Source organism: Mus pahari, chromosome 6, assembly GCF_900095145.1.
Source record: "Mus pahari chromosome 6, PAHARI_EIJ_v1.1, whole genome shotgun sequence".
In the NCBI taxonomy this organism is placed as follows: domain Eukaryota; kingdom Metazoa; phylum Chordata; class Mammalia; order Rodentia; family Muridae; genus Mus; species Mus pahari.
In genome coordinates, this window is record NC_034595.1 from 83031997 (window position 1) to 83051336 (window position 19340).

Consider the following 19340-nt stretch of genomic DNA (forward strand, 5'->3'; position numbering starts at 1 on the left):
TCCAGGACATCGAGAAGGGATTGGAAACTGTAGGGCATTTTTAAACCAAAGACACCGTCTTCCCTCCCACCTCGTAGAGAGAAAGGAATGGAAATTTTGGGGAGGAAGAGAGACCTGTGATAGTCTAGAATTACGCTGTCAATTTGGAGCTTTAAAAATGCACCGTGCAAAATGCACAGTACATTTTGAAAGGCAAAGATTTGGAGAACTTAAGGAGGAACAAAAGTTCACGGAAAATTGCCCTTTTCTCCCATTTTGTTAAGTCTTCAAAAGCCTCATTCCGGGAACCCAGCTGCAGCTGGGACATCTTTCTGCTTCACTGATGCCCAGAACTCACAGTAAACGTGGACCTGGGAATTTTCTCTAGAATTCCTCTGTCTGGAGTTCTGCCACTCCCGACAAGGTCTGTGACTCAGGGAAAAGCAGCTTAACCTCTGAGCTCAGCTTTCCCATCTGAAATGGGGATACTAGCCAGGCATGGCACACACCTTTAATCTCAGCACTCAGAAAGCAGAAGCAGGTGGATTTCTGTGGGTTCGAGGCCAGTCTGGTCTACAGAGCAGGTTCCAGGACAGCCGGGGCTACACAAAGAAACTCTGTCCCAAAAACTCAAATATACAGACAGACAGACAAACAGACAGACATACTAAAATAAAATGGGGATTCTAGGCAGGTATAGCACCACACCTTTAATCCCAGCACTCAGGAGGCAGAGGCAGACTGATCTCTGAGTTCAAAACTAGCATGGTCTATATAGCAAGTTCCCAGTCAGCCAGAATTACATAGTGAGACATTGTCTCAAAAATGATAGATAGATAGATAGATAGATGATAGATAGATAGATAGATAGATAGATCAATGACAGACAGACAGACAGACAGGAATACTGCTACTTTGGCCCAGGACAGACAGACAGACAGGAATACTGTGGCCCAGGGGCTGTTGAGGGGATGAACTGAGATGAGCGCCAGGCCTGGCACTGCAGTACTCAGTTAAGCTCCAGGTCTCTACTGCTCATATTTTTTGGGTTTGGCCTGCACTTGGGCATGCTCACACTTTTCTACACACTCTTCTGATTCCCCAGAAGCCAATTCCTATGCATCCTCTAAAATCCTCGGGCCCTTTGCTGCCTCTTATAGAATTGCTGCGAACGGGTTTTTTAATTAAAAGGTACTTCTGGGACATCCTCTCTGGGACTTTCCATCACCGTATCTGTCACACTGGCATGCAATCATCTGTGTATGTATATGTGCATGTATATAATCGGCTGAGACTGATCCCAGGACATTATCAGAAAGGGTTAAAAAAAAATCGGTCAAATCATGCTGGATGTGGTGGTGCCATGGTATGTCACTGTACATACACACACACACACACACACACACACACACACACACAAATTAGCAAACAAATAAATAATAATTTCTTTTAATTGGGGTTGGTGGATAAAGGTCCTTTCTGTCAAACCTGCTGACTAGAGCTCAACTTATGAGGCAGAAGAAGAGAAGTGCCTCTTCCAAAACTCTCCCCTGACCTCCGCATGGGCACAGCGGCAGGAGCATGCCCCTTCCAACACCGAATCAATCAATGTTTAAACAATTTTGAAATCACACCTGCAATTCCTACACTCAGGAGGCAAGTCAGTTCTCATCCCTACAGGAAAGGACCGGCGGGGTCACTTCTAACACAATTCTGCCCTGGGTGGGGCACAAGGCCACAGTCCTTGCAAGGAGGACACGCAGCACTAAGTCCTGTGACACCTGCTTCAGGAGTCTGTCGTCTGCCACCTCCCTAGTAGAGTAGCAGGGCTTTCCAGTGAGTGTCTAGGGGTGTCTTCGGCCTGGTGACCACCTCACCACCACCACCACACTCTGCAGAAATCCTCATGGTCATAGTGGCCATTTAGGTAGCGAAGGCCATCTAAGAGGCTAGGTTCCAGGCTACAGTGGCTGTGCAGGCCTGATGTCAGTGGTGACAATCACTCTTTATCCCAGGCTACAGAGACCCCAAGGACCTAGGCTTTTAGGGACTTCACAGGGAGGGAAGGACTATGCTTCGTCCATCAAAGGAACCCTTTCTGCTCTAGTCTAGCTCCCGCCTCCCGGAAGGCAGTTAGGTCCCTGCTGGAGTGACAGCCTGCAGCTTTTGTTCCAAAGAAATGGCTGTCAAAAAGAAAAGAGGTATATTGTCTCTCTCGCTCCTTTCTTTTTTGGTTTGAGACAAAGGCGTCAATTTCTTTCCATCTGTCCCAAAAAAGGAAGAGAATTAAATTTGTTTTTACAAGGATGTCAGCAGACTGCTTCAATAGAGAGTCAGGGGCAGGTTGCTCCCTCAGGCAGTGGGGGAGGCACGGGGACAGGGCCAACAGTGACATCCAGGGGAGCTGAGACCCAGGAGAGCCTGGATCAGTTTCTGTGCCACTCTCTGCAGTGAGAGCAAATGAGGGACCCAGGGGAAAGGGGAGAGAGCAAAGGGCCACGCGGACATCATTGCTATAAAAGCCTTCTTCCCTCAGTCCCTTCAGAGTCCGAAGTGGGCAGTTCCAGGCCCTGGGAGTCACAGACGCCAGGCCTCTGATGGACAGACAGATGCTGGGAGAAGGGGCAAGAGACTTCTTCCGGGTTCTTATCAAGGGTCCAAGTATTTGGTGAGAATCCTCATTCACATTACCTCACACGGGGTGCTCAAACAAAGGGTCTCTGTGCTCTGGTACTGAGCCACATACACTAGCACCCCAGGAACCCCCAAAGCATCCACATTCAGGTTTCAGGGTTTAACCTGTAAGCAGATGCCTCAGCCCCCTGCCTCATGATTTACTCTCCCCACAATACATTTTTATTGAGACAGGGTCTCTCTGCGTAGCCCTGAGCATCCTGGAACTCACTATGTAGACCAGGCTGGCCTCTGCCTCCCACCACTTTTTTTTTTTCTGGTTTTTCGAGACAGGGTTTCTCTGTGTAGCCCTGGCTATCCTGGAACTCACTCTGTAGACCAGGCTGACCTAGAACTCAGAAATCCACCTGCCTCTGCCTCCCAAGTGCCCAGCGTGACACCATCTTAAAAAGAAGACTTATTTTATGTATCTGAGTGTTTCACCTGTATGTATGTATGTATGCATGCATGTATGTATGTATGTATACCATGTTCATGCCTGGTGCCCACAGTTGTTGGAAAGCCTTGGATCGACTGTGACTAGGATTACAGATGGTTGTGAGCTACTATGTGGGTGCTGGGAATTGAACCTATGTCCTCTGTAAGAGAGCCACGTGCCCTTAACCACTGAGCCACCTCTCTGGTTCTGCCCCCACTTCCTGACACAAAGGCTTACTTGGTTTTGGAGCTCTGGCTCCTTCCTGAGCTTCAGAGGTCCCTTTAGAACTTGCTTCTGGGGCCCTTGTTCAGGATCCAGGGAGCCTCTGCTTCTGCCCACTGTCCCCAGCCCCACAGGGCTGCAGGGCTGCGGGTTCTCGTCAATCCAGACTCAGAGACACCCACATAGTTTTTTGGTTTGGGGGTTGGCTTTGTTGTTTGGAAGGTTTTTGGTTGGTTGGTTTGTCTTATTGATCCCAGAACCTCACACAAACACCCTACCATTGAGCTATAGTCCCAGACCTCTTTACATTTTATTTTGAGACACTAAATTGCCCAGGCTGCTGGTCCTTAACCTTCCAGCCTCAGCCTCCGCCATGACTGGGATTACACAGGTCTGCCCCATCAGGCCCGACTTGTATCCTCTCTACAGAGAAGTCACGTCGGACCTAGCCTCAGTGAATTTAGCTGAGTAGTTAAAATGGTGATGAGAACTTTGATTCTTCTCCAACGTTGGCTCCCCCCCCCCACAATTCCCCCCCCCCCAAAAGGGGGAGGGGGCGCTTATCTCCGGACCAAACCCCAAGCTGCCTTGCCTGACTGCCCTGTCCCCCTATCTTCCCTAAGACAAGAGCTCCTCCCCATAACACAAATGCCAGACCAAGTCATCGGCCCCATCACTGCCCCTCCTGGTTCCTGGAGCTGGAATCCTTGGGTCTTGGACTGGAGCTGGGTTATCTCAAGGCGGAGGCTCTGGCCCATTGGAGAGGCCTTACTAATGGATACAGTTTTGGAATCACCAGCTCTGCTCCCTCACCCCCATCCCTCCAACCTGGAGCCTTTGATCCCTCAGGCCCCGTCCCCACAGAAGGCCTCCCCTCTGTGTAGGCCCTATTCTAGCTGTCCTGGTGGTGACCACGGCCTCCCAGGGAGCTCAGTGTGGCCGCTGGATCACTTCACTTGGGAGGGGCGCTTGAGGGGAGGGCTGGGTAGGTCAGGCGGCAGCGCCACCGCCCGGACCATCGGAGGGGGTGCAGGCGGTAACACGCTCACGCGTGGTGGCCTGGCGGGGACGGCGGAGGCTGCCGGGTTCTTGGTGGCCGCAGGGCGTGCGGCAGAGCTGGCGGAAGCAGCGCTTGAAGTTCTCGTCCAGGAAGGCGTAGAGAACCGGGTTGAGGCTGCTGTTGGCGTAGCCCAGCGCAATGCACAGGTGCAGTGCGGCCACCACAAGTGGGTCGCGCCGATTGATGTCTACCAGCGTCCAGACGATGACGAAGATGTGGATGGGCGCCCAGCACACCACGAAGGCGCCCACCACCACCAGCACCATGCGCGTGATGCGCCGCAGGCTGCGGTCCTTCTCTTTGGAGCCGGACAGCAGGCGCACGCTGCGCAGGCGCAGCAGCATGAGGCCATAGCACACCGTGATGATGAGGATCGGCACCACGAAGGCAAAGAGGAACACGCAGATCTTGGTCACAGTGTCCCAGTACCAGCTGGGACTGGGGAACTGGAGCATGCACACCACTGCACCATCTGAGTCCGGGGAAACAAAAGACGGGGGTCAGAGGTCTGTGTGGTTAAGGGGCGCTGTCTGCTGGTCCTCTTTCAAAATGACTAGCTGGGTTGAGATTCGGATGTCTAATATGTCCCTTTACTTGGTGAACTCCTTGTTATGCTTAAAGACCCCAGAATTGGTCCTCATCTGGGAGGCCCCCTTCTGTGTCCTCTCCCAGGTCCTTTGTAAGCCTTTATGTCCATGAATGACAGTAATAATTTATCCTGGCCCGGTAAAGGCAGTTATTGTGTGTAAACTCAACAGACCCCCTACCCATTTCCAGAATTGCTCCAGTGGATCGATTGAGTTAAACAGTGGACTAGAGCTGCCGATATAATTCGGATATCGCCAGGGTGTCAGATAGAGTGTCCCTGGGTTCAATTCTCAGTACTGTATAAACTTAGGCCTGATGGCACATGTACCCTAAGCACTCCGGAGATGGAGGCAAGGAGGAGCAGAAGTTCAAGGTCATCTTTGACTACATTAACTTTTAGGCTAGCCTGAGCTATATGAGATGAGATCCTAGCCTGAAGGAGGAGGAGGAGGAGGAGAAGGAGGAGGAGGAAGAAGAGGAGGAAGGAAGGGAGAAGGAAGGAGAGGAGAAGGAGGAAGAAGATGAGGAAGAGGAGGAGGAGGAGGAAGTCTGATTCCAGCCCAAGTATGTGTGGCCTTGGGCAAATTACCGTCTTCAAGTTTCCTTATGGTGAGGCTAATAGTCTAATCACATTTCTTTAGCTACATTTAGATTTATTTGCCATGTGTGTGTCTGTCTGTCTATCTGTCTGTCTGTCTGTCTGTGCATACCACACATCCATGTGAAGGTTAAAGAACAATATACAGTTGTCCATTCCCTCCTCCCACCATTCCTGTTCCAGGAATCAAACTCAAGACTGTCAGGCTTGGCGGTAAAGCACCTCTGAGCCATCTAGCCTGTCCGAAGGACATTTCTTAAGACAGTTGTGAAATAGACTCAGATACATAAGGTATTTAGCTCAGTGAGGCTCAAATGGTTGATGCACTCACAGGAAAGAGAAGCAGATACACATTGGAGCCTAGAGGTCAAGGCTAGGGCCTGCATCTCAGGCAGATATCAACTAAAGTAGAGAACAACTTTGGGCTAGGTGAGGGAGCACACACCTATAATCCCACCACTCAGGAGACTAAGGTATGAGGTTCTTAAGTGTAAGGCTAGACAAAATTACATGTTGAGACTATATCCAAAAGTAAACTTAAAAAACAAAGCCCTTCCCAACAGCCAACCCTATAGGAAAAGGAAGAGGAGCTTGGACCAGATGAGCATCTCAGAGGACATTTAGGGCTCTGATGCGGGCTGGGAGCTGGCCCAGGGATGCTCAAGGTCTCAGCCACACAGTAGACTTGTGGCCTGCGTGCAAGTCATGAGAAAGGGGTCAGAGACCCACAAAACATTTAGGGTAGTTCAAGCTGGCAGGACCCCTGGAGATGACTGAGGATCAGTGTGCTTATGGGTGGTGGTGCTCAGAGAGGGAGGAGGGAGGAGGCTCACTTGACTCAGCTCCCAGTAGTTAGAGACTCCTAACCTCAAGGCTGCTGGTGAGCTATGGAGCCCTGCTGCCAGTCAAAACCCATTGCTCAAAGGCTGTATAATGGCCCTGAGGGTCTTCCCTTGAGGGTCAAGGTGTGTAAGAGGTCTCCTATCAATCATCTTCCCCTTTGCTACCCAGAGCATCAAGCCTTTACAGACTTCTACCCAGGGGCCAAAAGGAAGGTGAGACCTAAGGGCAGGAGCCTTGGGTCGAAGGCCAAGTTTCTGCCAGTGAGGCTGGAATTAAACCACCTGACTTGATTCTGTTTTCTTTTGATAAGATCTGGGTATATAATATAAAGCAGCCTGGAAGTCAAGACCCTTCTGCCTGAGTCTCCTTGGTTACTAATGTGCAGGCACCCTTCCGCACGTCTTTACATCAAGATGGAGCCATGAGAACAGCTGACACTGGGAGAAGCAATAACATTGAAAAGTGGTTATGAGTTCTCCCAACTGCCTTTCTGTGTTTATGTGCTGGCCAGATGCCAACAGTGGATGATTTGGGGGCACCTCCTCTGGGAGCCGAGTACCCCCCAAACTACTCTCCTACCCAATAGATTATAGTGGCATGAGAAATAAACTTTTATTATAAGCCCCTGAACTCTGAAAATGTTTGATTTCACAGCTTTAGTGACTAATAAAGATGCCCTGGGAAATGCAGGAGTCTGCCATTCCCCTCAGGCTCTTTTCTGGGCCTTGCTTTGGTCATTTGGCCAATGGCATTTATTTCTCCTTATTTTTCTTTCTTTGTTTTTGAGGCATGGTTTTATGGCTCATGGCCTCAAACTCATTACCACACTAAAGCTAGCCCTGAATTCCCGATCCTCTTGCAGGGCTTACCCTCTTGCATGCCTGATTTATGAAGTGCTGGGGATTGATCCCAGGGCTCTGTGCATGCTGGGTAAGCACTCTACCAACGTAATTACATCCTCAGGAAGAGCAGCCAGTGCTCTTAACCACTGGACCATATCTCCAGCCCCTCCAGTGGTTTTCAAAGTGGGATAAAGGGGAGTTGGGGATGGGTCTTCAGATCCTGTAACTGGTCCATGGCAATCGTACCTTGGCCATTTATCCATCTCCCTGTAATCTACACGGTCCTGGCCAGCCAGTTCACAGTCCTATTATAAATTCCTTTGGGCCAGCAACCTTTAAACCAATCTTTCACCCTCGTGAGTCGGCCACCAACACCCCCCCACACACTGGCTAACTTTCCACCCCACTGGCCAACCCTCACCTTTCACCTTCCTGAAACCCACACCACCACTGGCAACTACCCCCACTTGCCCAAATAAATGCTTTGGAAATCCACAAAGGACCCCAGGTGGCTGGGCCCTCCTGTGGTCAGAGACGCACACTGCTGCCCCCTCTCTCACTCACCCCGAGGTTGGGTCACTGCCATGACCATGATGGGGACCCCGACACCCGAAGCCAAGACCCAGATGCATATGTTGATCAGCTTGGCCTTGGCCGGTGTCCGGAAGTCTAGGGCTTTCACAGGGTGGCAGACCGCAATGTAGCGGTCCACACTCATCATGGTGAGCGTGAAGATGCTAGTGAACATGTTGTAGTAGTCGATGGAGAGCACAGCCTTGCACAGCAGCTCGCCGAACGGCCACGTTTCCATCAAGTACTTGGCGCTCTGGAAGGGCAGCGTGCTGGTGGCCAGGGCATCGGCCAAGGCCAGATTGAAGATGTAGATGTTGGTGGCGGTCTTCAACTTGGTGTACCTTGGAAGGAAGAGCACAGGTAACTACCACTTGGTTGATTTCGGCTTCCAGTAAACTGGGGGAATGAAGGGACTTGCTCAACCATCTACAAAGGGCAGCACCAATGTGGTGTCACATGTCTGCAATCCCAGCCCCTAGTAGACTAACCTGGGAAGACCGGGAATTCAGGACCAACCTGGGCTACATGAGGCCTTTTCTCAAAAGAACAAAACAAACTAAAAAGATTGGGAGCCAAGATGGGATTGGATCCCTGAATCACCCAATCAGCCACCACTTCTGCCTGAAGGGTGCCTGTGCGCCCAGCACTAGGGAGGCAGAAGCAGGAAGATCATGAGTTTAAGGCCAGCCTTAGCTACATAACAGCTACATAATGACATCTTGTCAAAAAAAAAAAAAAAAAAAAGGAAGAAAAGAAAGAGTCATAGGAACATAGTTTACATAGAATGTAGCTCTGAGCCCAGTGATTCTCAGGACAATGGCAGTGTGTAGTTCAGTTGCCAGAAGGCTTGCCCAGCAGAGGTCAGAGACAACTTGTGGGTGTCCATTCTCACCTGCCTGGGATGATCATACTTCATCTCTACAGAATGAAGTTGGGAGCTAGACTGTTTACCTGGCCTTTGGAGAATATGATTGGTCAGCTCTGAGTGACAGGCTCTGCTGGGACCTTATACCTTCTAAAGTGCCCAGGGGTTGGGTTCTGGTCATGTTTGGGCCCATCCAGGCCTCCTCACCCCCACATGACTAGAGCCATCCCTCTGTGAAAGCCATGGTTCCTTCCCGTTCCTGTCCACATGCTGTGAGGAAGGTAAGCCACTTTCGCAGTCACACTTAGGGTATGAGCCCGGGTATCAGGCTGGATGCATGCAGCCAAACTGTTCCTAACACTCCCAGCATCCTCCACGCCCTGTGCTGCACACAGCCATCCATAGAGCAGTTTGTGTGGCTAGCACATACAGCCGTGGTCCCTTCTGTACAGGGCCTGGGCTAAGCAGGGAAGGTATGAGGGCAACTGTCCCAGAGCAGAGTCTTCATCATAAAGACTTGGACAAGGTAAGGTTCTTTCCCACATCCTAGACTGGTAAGAAAGTCCAGAGAGGAGGCCAGTCTGGTCTATAAAATGAGTTCCAGGACAGTCAGGGCTGTTACACAGAGAAACCCTGGCTCAAAAAAACAAAAAAAACAAAAAAAGGAAAACCAAGCCTGATGCTTACAGGGCTGGAGAACTGGCTTGGTGGTTAAGAGTGCTTGTTGTTCTTGCAAAAGGACCTGGGTTCGATTCCCAGCACTTGTATGGAGGCTCACTACTTCCACAGGTACCACAAATCCATATAGTGAATAGATCTACATGCAGGCAAAGCCCTCATAAACACAAAATAAAATAAATCTAAATAAAAAGCAATCAAATAACCAACCAACCAACCAAAAAGGCCAGAGAAGGGCAGGCGGGCAGGAGGAGTTCCTGGTGTATCATGTTATAGCTGGAGAGCTCTAAGAGTGGAGAAAATGACTTTCTGAAGGCAGAGACCGACTGCAGGGTGTGGAAGGGAAAGTGTGCACCCATAATCATAAACCTAGCACTCAGGAAGCTGAGGCAGGAGCATTACAAATTTGAGGCTAGCCTCGGCTTCATATTGAGACCCTGTCTTGGAAAGACAAAAAAAATAAATAAATCTTTGGGTATGTTGGTGCACACCTGTAATTCCAGCTCATCATACTTCTAAAGGCAATGGTGAACTCTTTGTTTTTGAGAAAGGATCCTTCTACATAGCCCTGGCTGTCCTAGAACTCTCTATGTAGACCAGGCTAACCTTTAACTCACAGAGATCTGCCTACCTCTGCCTCCTAAGTGCTGGGATTAAAGGCATGCATGCTCCCACAAAGCCCAGCTGACCAAACTCTGTTATCGCTTTTCCTCCTGTATGGATCAGAGGTTTGGGGTTTTTGTGGTTGGTTTTGTTTGTTTGATACAAAAGAGGAGAAGAAGGAGGAAGAGGAGGAGGAAGAAGAGGAAGAGGAAGAGAGGGAAGAAAAAGACTCCTTCATTGTCCTTCAAGACCAGCATCTGTCCCACTCCCTCCCAAAATAACTAGGAGCAAAAGTTTTGCTTTTTGCTCCAGAACTGCGAGTCTCGGGAAGTGCGTCTTCAGCGGGGTGTGGATTGCAGCTGTGTGGGAGGCGGTCTCGAGCCCACAGCTGACTCGTCTAATTTCTCTGCTCTTACACAGAACAATTCGAGGCTGTTCCTTGCCTGCTATTTTGATTTGTGACAGCTCCTTCCATCCCAGGAGGGAGCTGGGCTGCTGCTGAGGCTTCTGGGTCCGGTCCCTGTTGGGCTGAGGGGCTCTCCTGCCCTCCACGGCCACGCCCTGCCCTGATGGCCTCCTCAGGTCCCCTGCGCTCCAGCTGCAAGACAAACCTCACACCGATTCTGCTCTCCAAAGCACCCTCTGTGTTCCCTAAGTTGGCTCCGACCACCTCTGGGATCCAGGCTCTCCAAACCTACTCTTTGACTGATGTCCTTCACCGTACCTGGCCTTTCTGCCATTCCTCAAACACGTGAAGCCCAGCCCTCCTCAGGACTTCCAGACCTACTGCCACCCTTGAGCCCCAGATTTGCCAACCTTTGCCAGGTCACTTAACCAAGCCTCATCTCTTCCAGGAGGCCCTCTCCCATCACTTCTCAGACTGCTTCTGTGTCTTTAGCACATGCCACTGCCTCGTGTTCTCGCTTTCTCCCAGGACTCTGGCCTCTGTATGCTCTCCGAGTTAGAGGACTTTGTGACCATCTTGTTCCCCAAGCAGTGGGTTCCCTTCGACATGTGTCACAGTGATATCTTATTCCAGGGCTTGTGAGCTCTCATGGACTTTTTTTCTTTCCATTTTTATTTTTATTCATTTTACACCCCAATCACAGCCCCCTCCCTCCTCTCCTCTCAGTCCTGCCCTTGCAAATTCCTACCCCCATCGCCCCTCCCCTTCTTTGAGGAGAAGGGGCGCTCCCTTGGGTGTCACCCCACCCTGGGACATCTAGTCCCAGCAGGACTAAGCACCTCCTCTCCCACTGAGGCCCAACCACTAAGTAGGGGAAGAAGATTCAAAGACAGACAACAGAGTCAGAGCCCCCACTCCAATTGTTAAGGGACCAACATGAAGACCAAGTTGCACATCTACTACAAATGTCCGGGCAGAGGGCAACTTGGTCCAGCCTCTGCACACTCTTTGATTGGTTTGAATTTTTGGAAGCACATTTTGGTCTAGGCTGGGGTAGAACTCCATGTAACTGAGGATGACCTTGAATCCCTGTTCCTCCTGCCCCCATTTCCTGAGTTCTGGGATTATAGGTGTGAGCCTCCATTCCTGGCCTCCAATATCCACCCCTTAAAATATCCCCCCTTGCTCATTTGCTTATTTCTGTTTTTTTTTTTAAAAAATATTTATTTATTTATTATATGTAAGTACACTGTAGCTGTCTTCAGACACTCCAGAAGAGGGCATCAGATTTCCTTATGGATGGTTGTGAGCCACCATGTGGTTGCTGGGATTTGAACTCAGGACCTTTGAAAGAGCAGTTGGTGTTCTTAACCACTGAGCCATCTCACCAGCCCCATTTGCTTATTTCTATGTACATATGTTTTTCTTCTCCCACGCATCCTTCTCTGAAAGCCACAGGTTCTTTTTCATGGTTCCAGTGTCTGCTCCTGACTTTGAGGACACTGGTCACGTTTGTTTTATAATTTCTGCTCTTCATTGTCATCACTATCTTGACCGGTCTGCCTGCTCTGGTCGCTCTCTTGTCCTAGAGAGTCCCTTCAACTAAAGACGTGAGATGTGACCAAAGTTCAGTCTAAGGTAAGGCCTGAATAATGAGCTGACAGCTGTGTACGTGAGGGTCTACGTGAGGGTCCTGACAACCAGTTGGTGGAGGGGGGATTTGCTATAAGGGACTTTCACATTGAGAACATGTAAATATCCACTTCTAGAGCTGGGTATGGAAGCATGTGACTGCAATACTTATGAGGTAGAGGCAGAAAGATATATAGTTATCCTCACTATATATATATATATATATATATATATATATATATATATATATATTTATATATATATAGTGAGGATAAGGCCAACCTGGGCTACATGAAACCCTGTCTCAAAGGAGGAAAAAAAAGTAGATTTTTAATTTTGTTTTGTTTCTCAAGGTAAGGTTTCTCTGTGTAGACCCAGCTGCCCTGGAACTCACTCTGTAGACCAGGCTGACCTCGAGCTTAGCGATCCACCTGCCTTTGCCTCCCAAGTGCTGGGATTAAAAGCATGTACCACGCCCAGCCCAGCTTCTCCTTTTATTCATTTTTTTTCATTACTCTTTTATCCCTGACTCAGAGCCCTTGAAGCCACATGGGAAAGGCTGGGGAGCTGGTTCAGACCCAAGTCCAGTCCCTAAGCCTCACAGCTGCCTCCAGCTCTGGGGATCTGGTGCCCTCTTCTGGCCTCCTTCAGCACTGCATGCTATAGCGTATATACACCTGCACAGAAATGAAAATACTTCTTCTTTTCTTTCTTCTTCTTCTTCTTCTTTTCTTCTTCTTCTTCTTCTTCTTCTTCTTCTTCTTCTTCTTCTTCTTCTTCTTCTTCTTCTTCTTCTCCTCCTCCCTCTTCTTCAACTGAGGTAGATAAATACAGACTTTCATTTATAATACAGGACAGGAGGGGGTTGTGTGCCAAAGTGGCCACCAGGTGCTGGCACTGGACTACCCGGCTGCCCTCTTGAGATGCTTTCTAGCCACACGATCAGGAAAAGTCACCTCGCCTCTATGCTTTAGTTTTTCTTCTCAAGAAGAGGCCAACACACATTTTACAAGGTTTGAAGTGACTGAGAGAGATGTAACAAGCTGAGCAGAGAGAGGGGTGGAACTGACAAGACAGGAGGATGACCGTCTTCTGAGGTAATAGTGAGACCCTCAGCCCCACCTCCACCTCCACACCCTGCACAGGCTCCTGATTATCCTTCCAATCCGTTAGGGATCGGGGCTTTTCCCCGTGGGCCCTTTGACACAGAGTCAACCAATACAGAAAGGAGCTCAAGCAGAAAACAAGAGGGTCCCAGAAGTCCCGTCCCCAGCTCTGTAGCCAGGATCCTGATGAGCAAAAGTTCGCACAGCAAGTGGAGGGGAGAGACCTCTAGAACCTTCTCTTCTGAGCCCCAAACTCACGAGGTCTTCTATCGGACCAGCCCTGATTCCGGAGGGTGAGTACCACTGCTGTTCAGTTTTCTTCCATGGATAGAGATCGGGTGTGCTCTGAGAGAGGATCCGCTCAGCTGCACAACCAGAACCATTGTGAATCCATACGAGGTCCCCGGGCTCTGGGAATGGGGTTTCCTCAGCTCAAACCTGCCCTCACGTACACTGAATCTAAAGGATTTGCTCCCTGGGGCAAATTCAGAGCGCCTGATCCTGGGAGCCCAGAGATGGTCAGAACTTTCCCTCCTTTGTACAAGGTATTCTTGGAGCTAGTCTATTTAGTTGCTTATTTACTGTCTTGTTTGTTTGTTTTCGAGATGGGGTTTCTCTGTGTAGCCCTGGCTGTCCTGGTGCTGACTCTGTAGACCAGGCTGGCCTCGAACTTACAGAGATCTGCCTTCCTTTGCCTCCCAAGTGCTGGGATTAAAAGCATTTGCCACCACTGCCCGGCACTTTCTTGGAGTGACTGGGCCATGGTAGTGTGTTCCTTTGATCCTAGCATTTCAGAGGGAGAAGCAGGTAGTCTTCATGAATTCGAGTGCAGTCTGGTCTACAAAGCAAGCTCCGGGTGAGCCAAGGCTACATTAGCAAGATCTTGTCTCAAAATAAATAAATAAATACAATTCTTGGAGTATCTTTTCTTTCATGATTCAGGCACTATACCAAAAGCCTTATCTCTGCTCATCTCACCACAACTTCGGGTTGATCCCATTCTACTGGTTTGATAGTGCATGCCTATAATTCCAAGTACTTGGATGACTGAAGCAGGAGGATTGCCAAGAGTTCAAGGCCAGCTTTGGCGAGAGAGTAGAACCCTGTCCAAAGGGGGCGGAGTGAAAAAGGAAAGAAAGAAAAGTCTCTTTCCACTGATCTGGGAAGGAGATGGTGAGAGAATTAATCCAGGCTCAGATCTAGGTAGCTCTAAACAGTATCAGAGCTACTGCCCCATAGCTCCGTTACTGGCCCCTGTTGTTCAGTCTGTCACCTGGACTCCTCCAACCCTGGTGATAGGTCCAGACAGGAGGCCACAGCACTCAGCTGGTTTTTACACATTCCAAGTCCCTCTGGGTGATAGGGAGACAGCCTGCTCATGGTTTAGGTATAACCAGACTTATTAATAACATCACAGGCATAACAACAGGCCCAGGGGGCAAGGTGGAGAAGGCTCACTCATAACAAAACCGCTCACCTCTGTCTAGGCTTTCTGGACAGCCAGAGTGCTTCTGCTTCAGTTTGTTTCCACGGATAATAAACATCTATTGGACATTTACTGCGTGCAGGCACACAGAATAGCCATTTACATCACTTAGTCTCCACAGCACACCATGGGGTGGATAGCAATTATAGACCTCAATTTATCAAGTGTGGTAATGAACTCGTCGAGATCACAGTCAGGGAGAGGCATGGTGAGATCCGAGTGGTCTGCCCCTGAAAGCCGGCATTTCCTCTGGACTCGGGCTTTAGCTTCTGCCCTGCATATGCAGTGGGCTGAGTGTGTCCCTCACACGCTCCTTGACAAATACAAGAGCCCGAGAGCAAGGATGGCATTTGTCTCGCTCCCCTAAAAGCCTGGCACCGACAGCAGAACCAAGCACAGAGCAGGTTACTCAGGACGCGTCTGGAATGGATGTATATAAAGATGTCTGTCTTCCACATCAGGAAGGGACCGTGACCTTTTCTCTCCCACTCCCAGCCATGTGGGTAAGGACAGGTAGAGGGGGCACATTGATGGGTGCCAGTGGATGGTATCAAGGTACCCTAATCTTCAGGAGTAAGGAGCCACAGACCGAAGGGCTCAAATCAGGGCATCTGTTCTTCATCACCCTCCCTCCTCCCTCCTCTTGGCCAGGTCCCGGAAGGGTGCCTGAGCCTGCTCCTCTTTTGCCCTGAGTCTGAAGTGAATCAGCCCCGCAGGTGGTGAGAGAAATCTTTGCTCATTTATCCAAGGGAGCTAATTTGATTTTAACTAAATGGAGGTGGTAATGATGTTGTTTTTCTCCAAAACAGGGGCGTGAGGCCTAAATCAACAGCAGCAGCAGCAGCAGCAGCAGTGACAACCCAGTTGACCTTGTAGGACCTCAGGAGACATGTCGGCTTCAGCCTGCACAAAAAATAACTTTAGTCCCCAACCAGACCCACTGTAGATCGCTGAAGTATTTACAATTAATATTCCTCCTAAACACCTTTCAACTCTGCAATGTAACGGCTATTTACTGGAGAATATTCAAACACAGAATTGCAGTAGGTATGAAAATCAGTGTCAGTATTGCAAATCATCATTGCGGGTATCATGCTAACATGCTAATGCCATGTTCCATGAAAGGGAGCAGGTCCAAAGACTGTCACTGTCTTTTTAGCAAAATTCTGGGGCCATTTTTCTGTATTCATACACAAATTAATATAATTTTTGCTGGTTGCTTTACAGTCCAGAGGTCATCAAGCTTTTTTTGCACAGGGTCAGAGAGTAAATATTAGATAAATAATAGTCATTATTGAGAGTCCACAAGATCTCTGGCCTATATTATTCTTTTTTTTTTTTTTAAGTGTATGAGTGCAGCCGAACACGGTGGCGCACGCCTTTAATCCCAGCACTTGGGAGGCAGAGGCAGGTGGATTTCTGAGTTCGAGGCCAGCCTGATCTACAGAGTGAGTTCCAGGACAGCAGGGGCTACACAGAGAAACCCTGTCTCGAAAAAAAAAACAACAAAAAAGAGTGTATGAGTGCTTTTTTGCCTGCACGCATGTCTGTGTACCACTTGTATGTCTGGTACCTGAGGAATTCAAGAAAAGGCCATCACATTCCCAGAACTGGAGTTACAGACTTTGTGAGGCGTGTATTAGGGACAGAACCTGGTCACTCCCTGATGGTCTAGTAGTTATGATTCGGCGCTCCAACCGCCGCAGCCTGGATTTGAATCCTGGTCAGGGAAGTGGTATTTTAAAAGCTTACTCTGTATTTATTCTACTATTTCTGGGGCTGGCAAGATGGCTCAGTGGGTAAGAGCACTGACTGCTCTTCTGAAGGACCTGAGTTCAAATCCCAGAAAACGCATGGTGGCTCACAAGCATCTGTAATGAGATCTGATGCTCTCTTTTGATGAGTCTGAAGTTGGTATAATAATAAATAAATCTTTAAAAAAAAATAAGAAATAGAACCTGGGTCCTCTGGAAGAGCAGCCAGTGCTCTAACTGCTGAGACATCTCTCCAGCCCCCATTTATGTAAAGACATAAAAAAGAAAATTTTAGCTCAAGGACCATACAAAAAACAGTGGCCCATGCCTGGCAGTACAGGCTTGCAACCCCAACACCTCAACTGAAGCAAGAAGATCATGAGTGAGGCTGCATAGTGAGACCCTGTCTCAGAAAGGTGTAGGCTGGGAGAGTTTGCCTGAGACTGAATAAGCCATGTGTGGTGGCACAGGCCTATCGTCTCAGCACTCAGGAGGCAGGGGCAAAAACAAGCAAACAAAAAAACCAAAACCAAACAAACAAAACAAAACAAAAACCAGGAGTTCAAGTCATCCTCAGATACATAGGGCAGTATCTAAAGATGATGAGATGCAGAAGATCCTGTCTCAGTGAATGCAGACAGACAGACAGACTAGACTGGGAGAAGCTACTCTCACCTATGAGCCCTGAGTAAAGTCAACTGGAAATCTTCCATGAAGGACATGAAGGCCCTTTCCACTCTCCTGCTGCCATACATTACATTGTGATCAAGCCTCTGTGGGCACAACTCACTGATGAGTTCCTTGGGATAAGATGTTTGGAGCCTCAGAGCCGGAAGTGGGAACAGCAGACACTCCGGACAAGCTCTGTCTAGGAAGGCGGTCTGGGTTGGGGGAAGGCTTCATCCCACTGTCAGAACACGTCACAGAGCATGCAAGTTAGTTCTCTCTTATGACCTCACAATTGCACCTCTCAAAGGCAGCCCCCTCCCCGAGCCTGAGTGCCCCTCCCAGGTACCACGGAAGAAGGAAATCAAGAAAACCACCTCTCCCCCACCTGCCAATACTCTGCCCGGCTCTCCTCCTGGAATCATGGGATCTCAGTCTAAATTTAGACTTAAAAGTCCAGAAATTCCCTGATCCCTGCCCCTTCGTGATACAGGCTGAGGACTGAGGTGGTCGCTTCCCCATTGCAGGAGTGACCCTTGCAATGTGAGGTTACTGGGGAAAGGGCGTTTGTAGACAGAGAAGGAGCCTGAGGTGTGAGGACTTGATTATAAGGCCGGGACCAAACTTCAAGTGTCCTCCCATGAGATACAAGAGGAGGAGGCTATGTGAGGTAGTGATGAGAGCGATGTAGGCACAAGCTGAGGAATACGTGGAAGCCCCTGTTCCTGGACAGGAATTGTCTGGAACACGGGTACTCCCTACTCTGAACATTCCTTCTGGCTCCAAGATTCCAGCAACCTTCTCCCAAGAAAAAGGCAAGGAAAGACCCCTCCTCCCAATGGATGGGGCTGGGGGAGAGGGATTCTGCTCTGTTGGCACCTTGACTCTGAACTTGGGATTTCAGAACGCGGGCAGCTATGAGACAACAGAGCCCGGAGTCTGACCTCCGGACCGGAGGAGCTTCTGATCTCAGGGAGGTCAGACCACACCTACTTCTCTCTCCACGGATGCTGGAAGTAAGGTCTGGAGAAGCCACACAGAGCCAAACAGAATCAGTCTCCTGACCTCTGGGAGGCTTCGTGCTTTCTCCTTCTCTGAGCCAGGAAGCTAAGGCTCAGCGGAAATCCGAGGGCTTGTCCAGGCCTCCAGAGCCGGAGTTCCAGGCTCCCAGGCATCTACGTCATCTGCTTCCATGGGCTCCCAGGTCTGGTCTCTGAGCAACCCAGGGTAGTTCCCTGGACAGCAGTCTGTAACAATCGTTGCCACCTCCACGGTGCTGTGACACTGACGTGTACTTGACGCATTCCACCGGGCTAGACCATGCATGTCACTGTCCTAGATCATCGTTTGCTCAACCACTCAAATCACCATCAAGCTTCCCCAACTGTACGGAGGAGAAAAGTGAGCCTCGGAGTGGAGGTTGAATTGAATACCGTGCCCAGGGTTCCACGTCAACCCGTGAGACCTGGCAATGTGCCCTGATGGGAAAACAATGACCATACCAGGTTAGGGTGGGTCCTAAGCCCCTCCCCCAGACACTGCTATCGAGACTGGGGCCTTGGGTATACTGGCAGAAGAGCACTGAGCTACATCTCCCGTCCAAGTTCTATCCCGATTTAAGGTTTCGTTTCTTTGTGACCTTGGGATTGAACCAGGACTTTGCCTCTACCATTGAGCTCTCTCTCCAGCCCCCTTAGTATTTTTGTTAATGTTTATTTATTTGGAGTGGGGGTGATGTCGGCCATACCGTGCATGCTGTGGGCCAAGGACAGCTTTTAGGAGGGAATTCTCTCCTTCCATCTTTTGGTCCCAAGGACTGGACGTAATGCCATCAGGTTTAGCAGCGAGTCCCTTCACCAGCTCAGCCACTCCCCACTTCTCTTCTTATGAGTTGAAGAGAGGATGTACACACAGGGACAAACATGAGGAAATAAAGAATGGGCCCCTGTGAGGACAGAGGCCAAGGGTGGTGAGGACTGCCGGAGCCCCCTCTCGGCACAGGAGGGATTCTTCTCAGAACCTGACCACACCTTGAGTTTAGGCCTCTAGCCTTTTGAAGGAAGAAATTCTGGAAGCTTCTTTTGTTTTGAGGTAAGTTTTTTTTTTATTATTTGTTTGTTTGTTTTTTATTTCTTTGTTTTTTTTTTAAATAGGCACAGGGACATGTGCTGCCTGAAACGGGATTTCACCCTGTAGCCCAGGTTACCCTTGACTTTGTAGTCCTCCAGAGTTCTGTGACATAGGCCTGTGCACACAGACTATGTACTGTGACATAGGCCTGTGCACACAGACTATGTACTGTGACATAGGCCTGTGCACACAGACTA

The 19340-nt window shown here is 49.4% G+C and overlaps 1 protein-coding gene across 1 annotated transcript in view; it reads right to left on the reverse strand.

The window, feature by feature from the left end:
• Window positions 1-3023: 3023 nt before the first annotated feature.
• Oprd1 (opioid receptor delta 1) overlaps window positions 3024-19340 on the reverse strand; it is a 32108-nt gene continuing 15791 nt past the window's right edge. The window contains exons 2-3 of the mRNA XM_021200233.2: window positions 7809-8158; window positions 3024-4845 (exon numbers count right to left, since the gene is read on the reverse strand). Coding sequence (XP_021055892.1) covers window positions 4304-4845; window positions 7809-8158 — 892 coding nt within the window. The 3' untranslated portion in view covers window positions 3024-4303. The remainder of the gene's footprint in view (window positions 4846-7808; window positions 8159-19340) is intronic.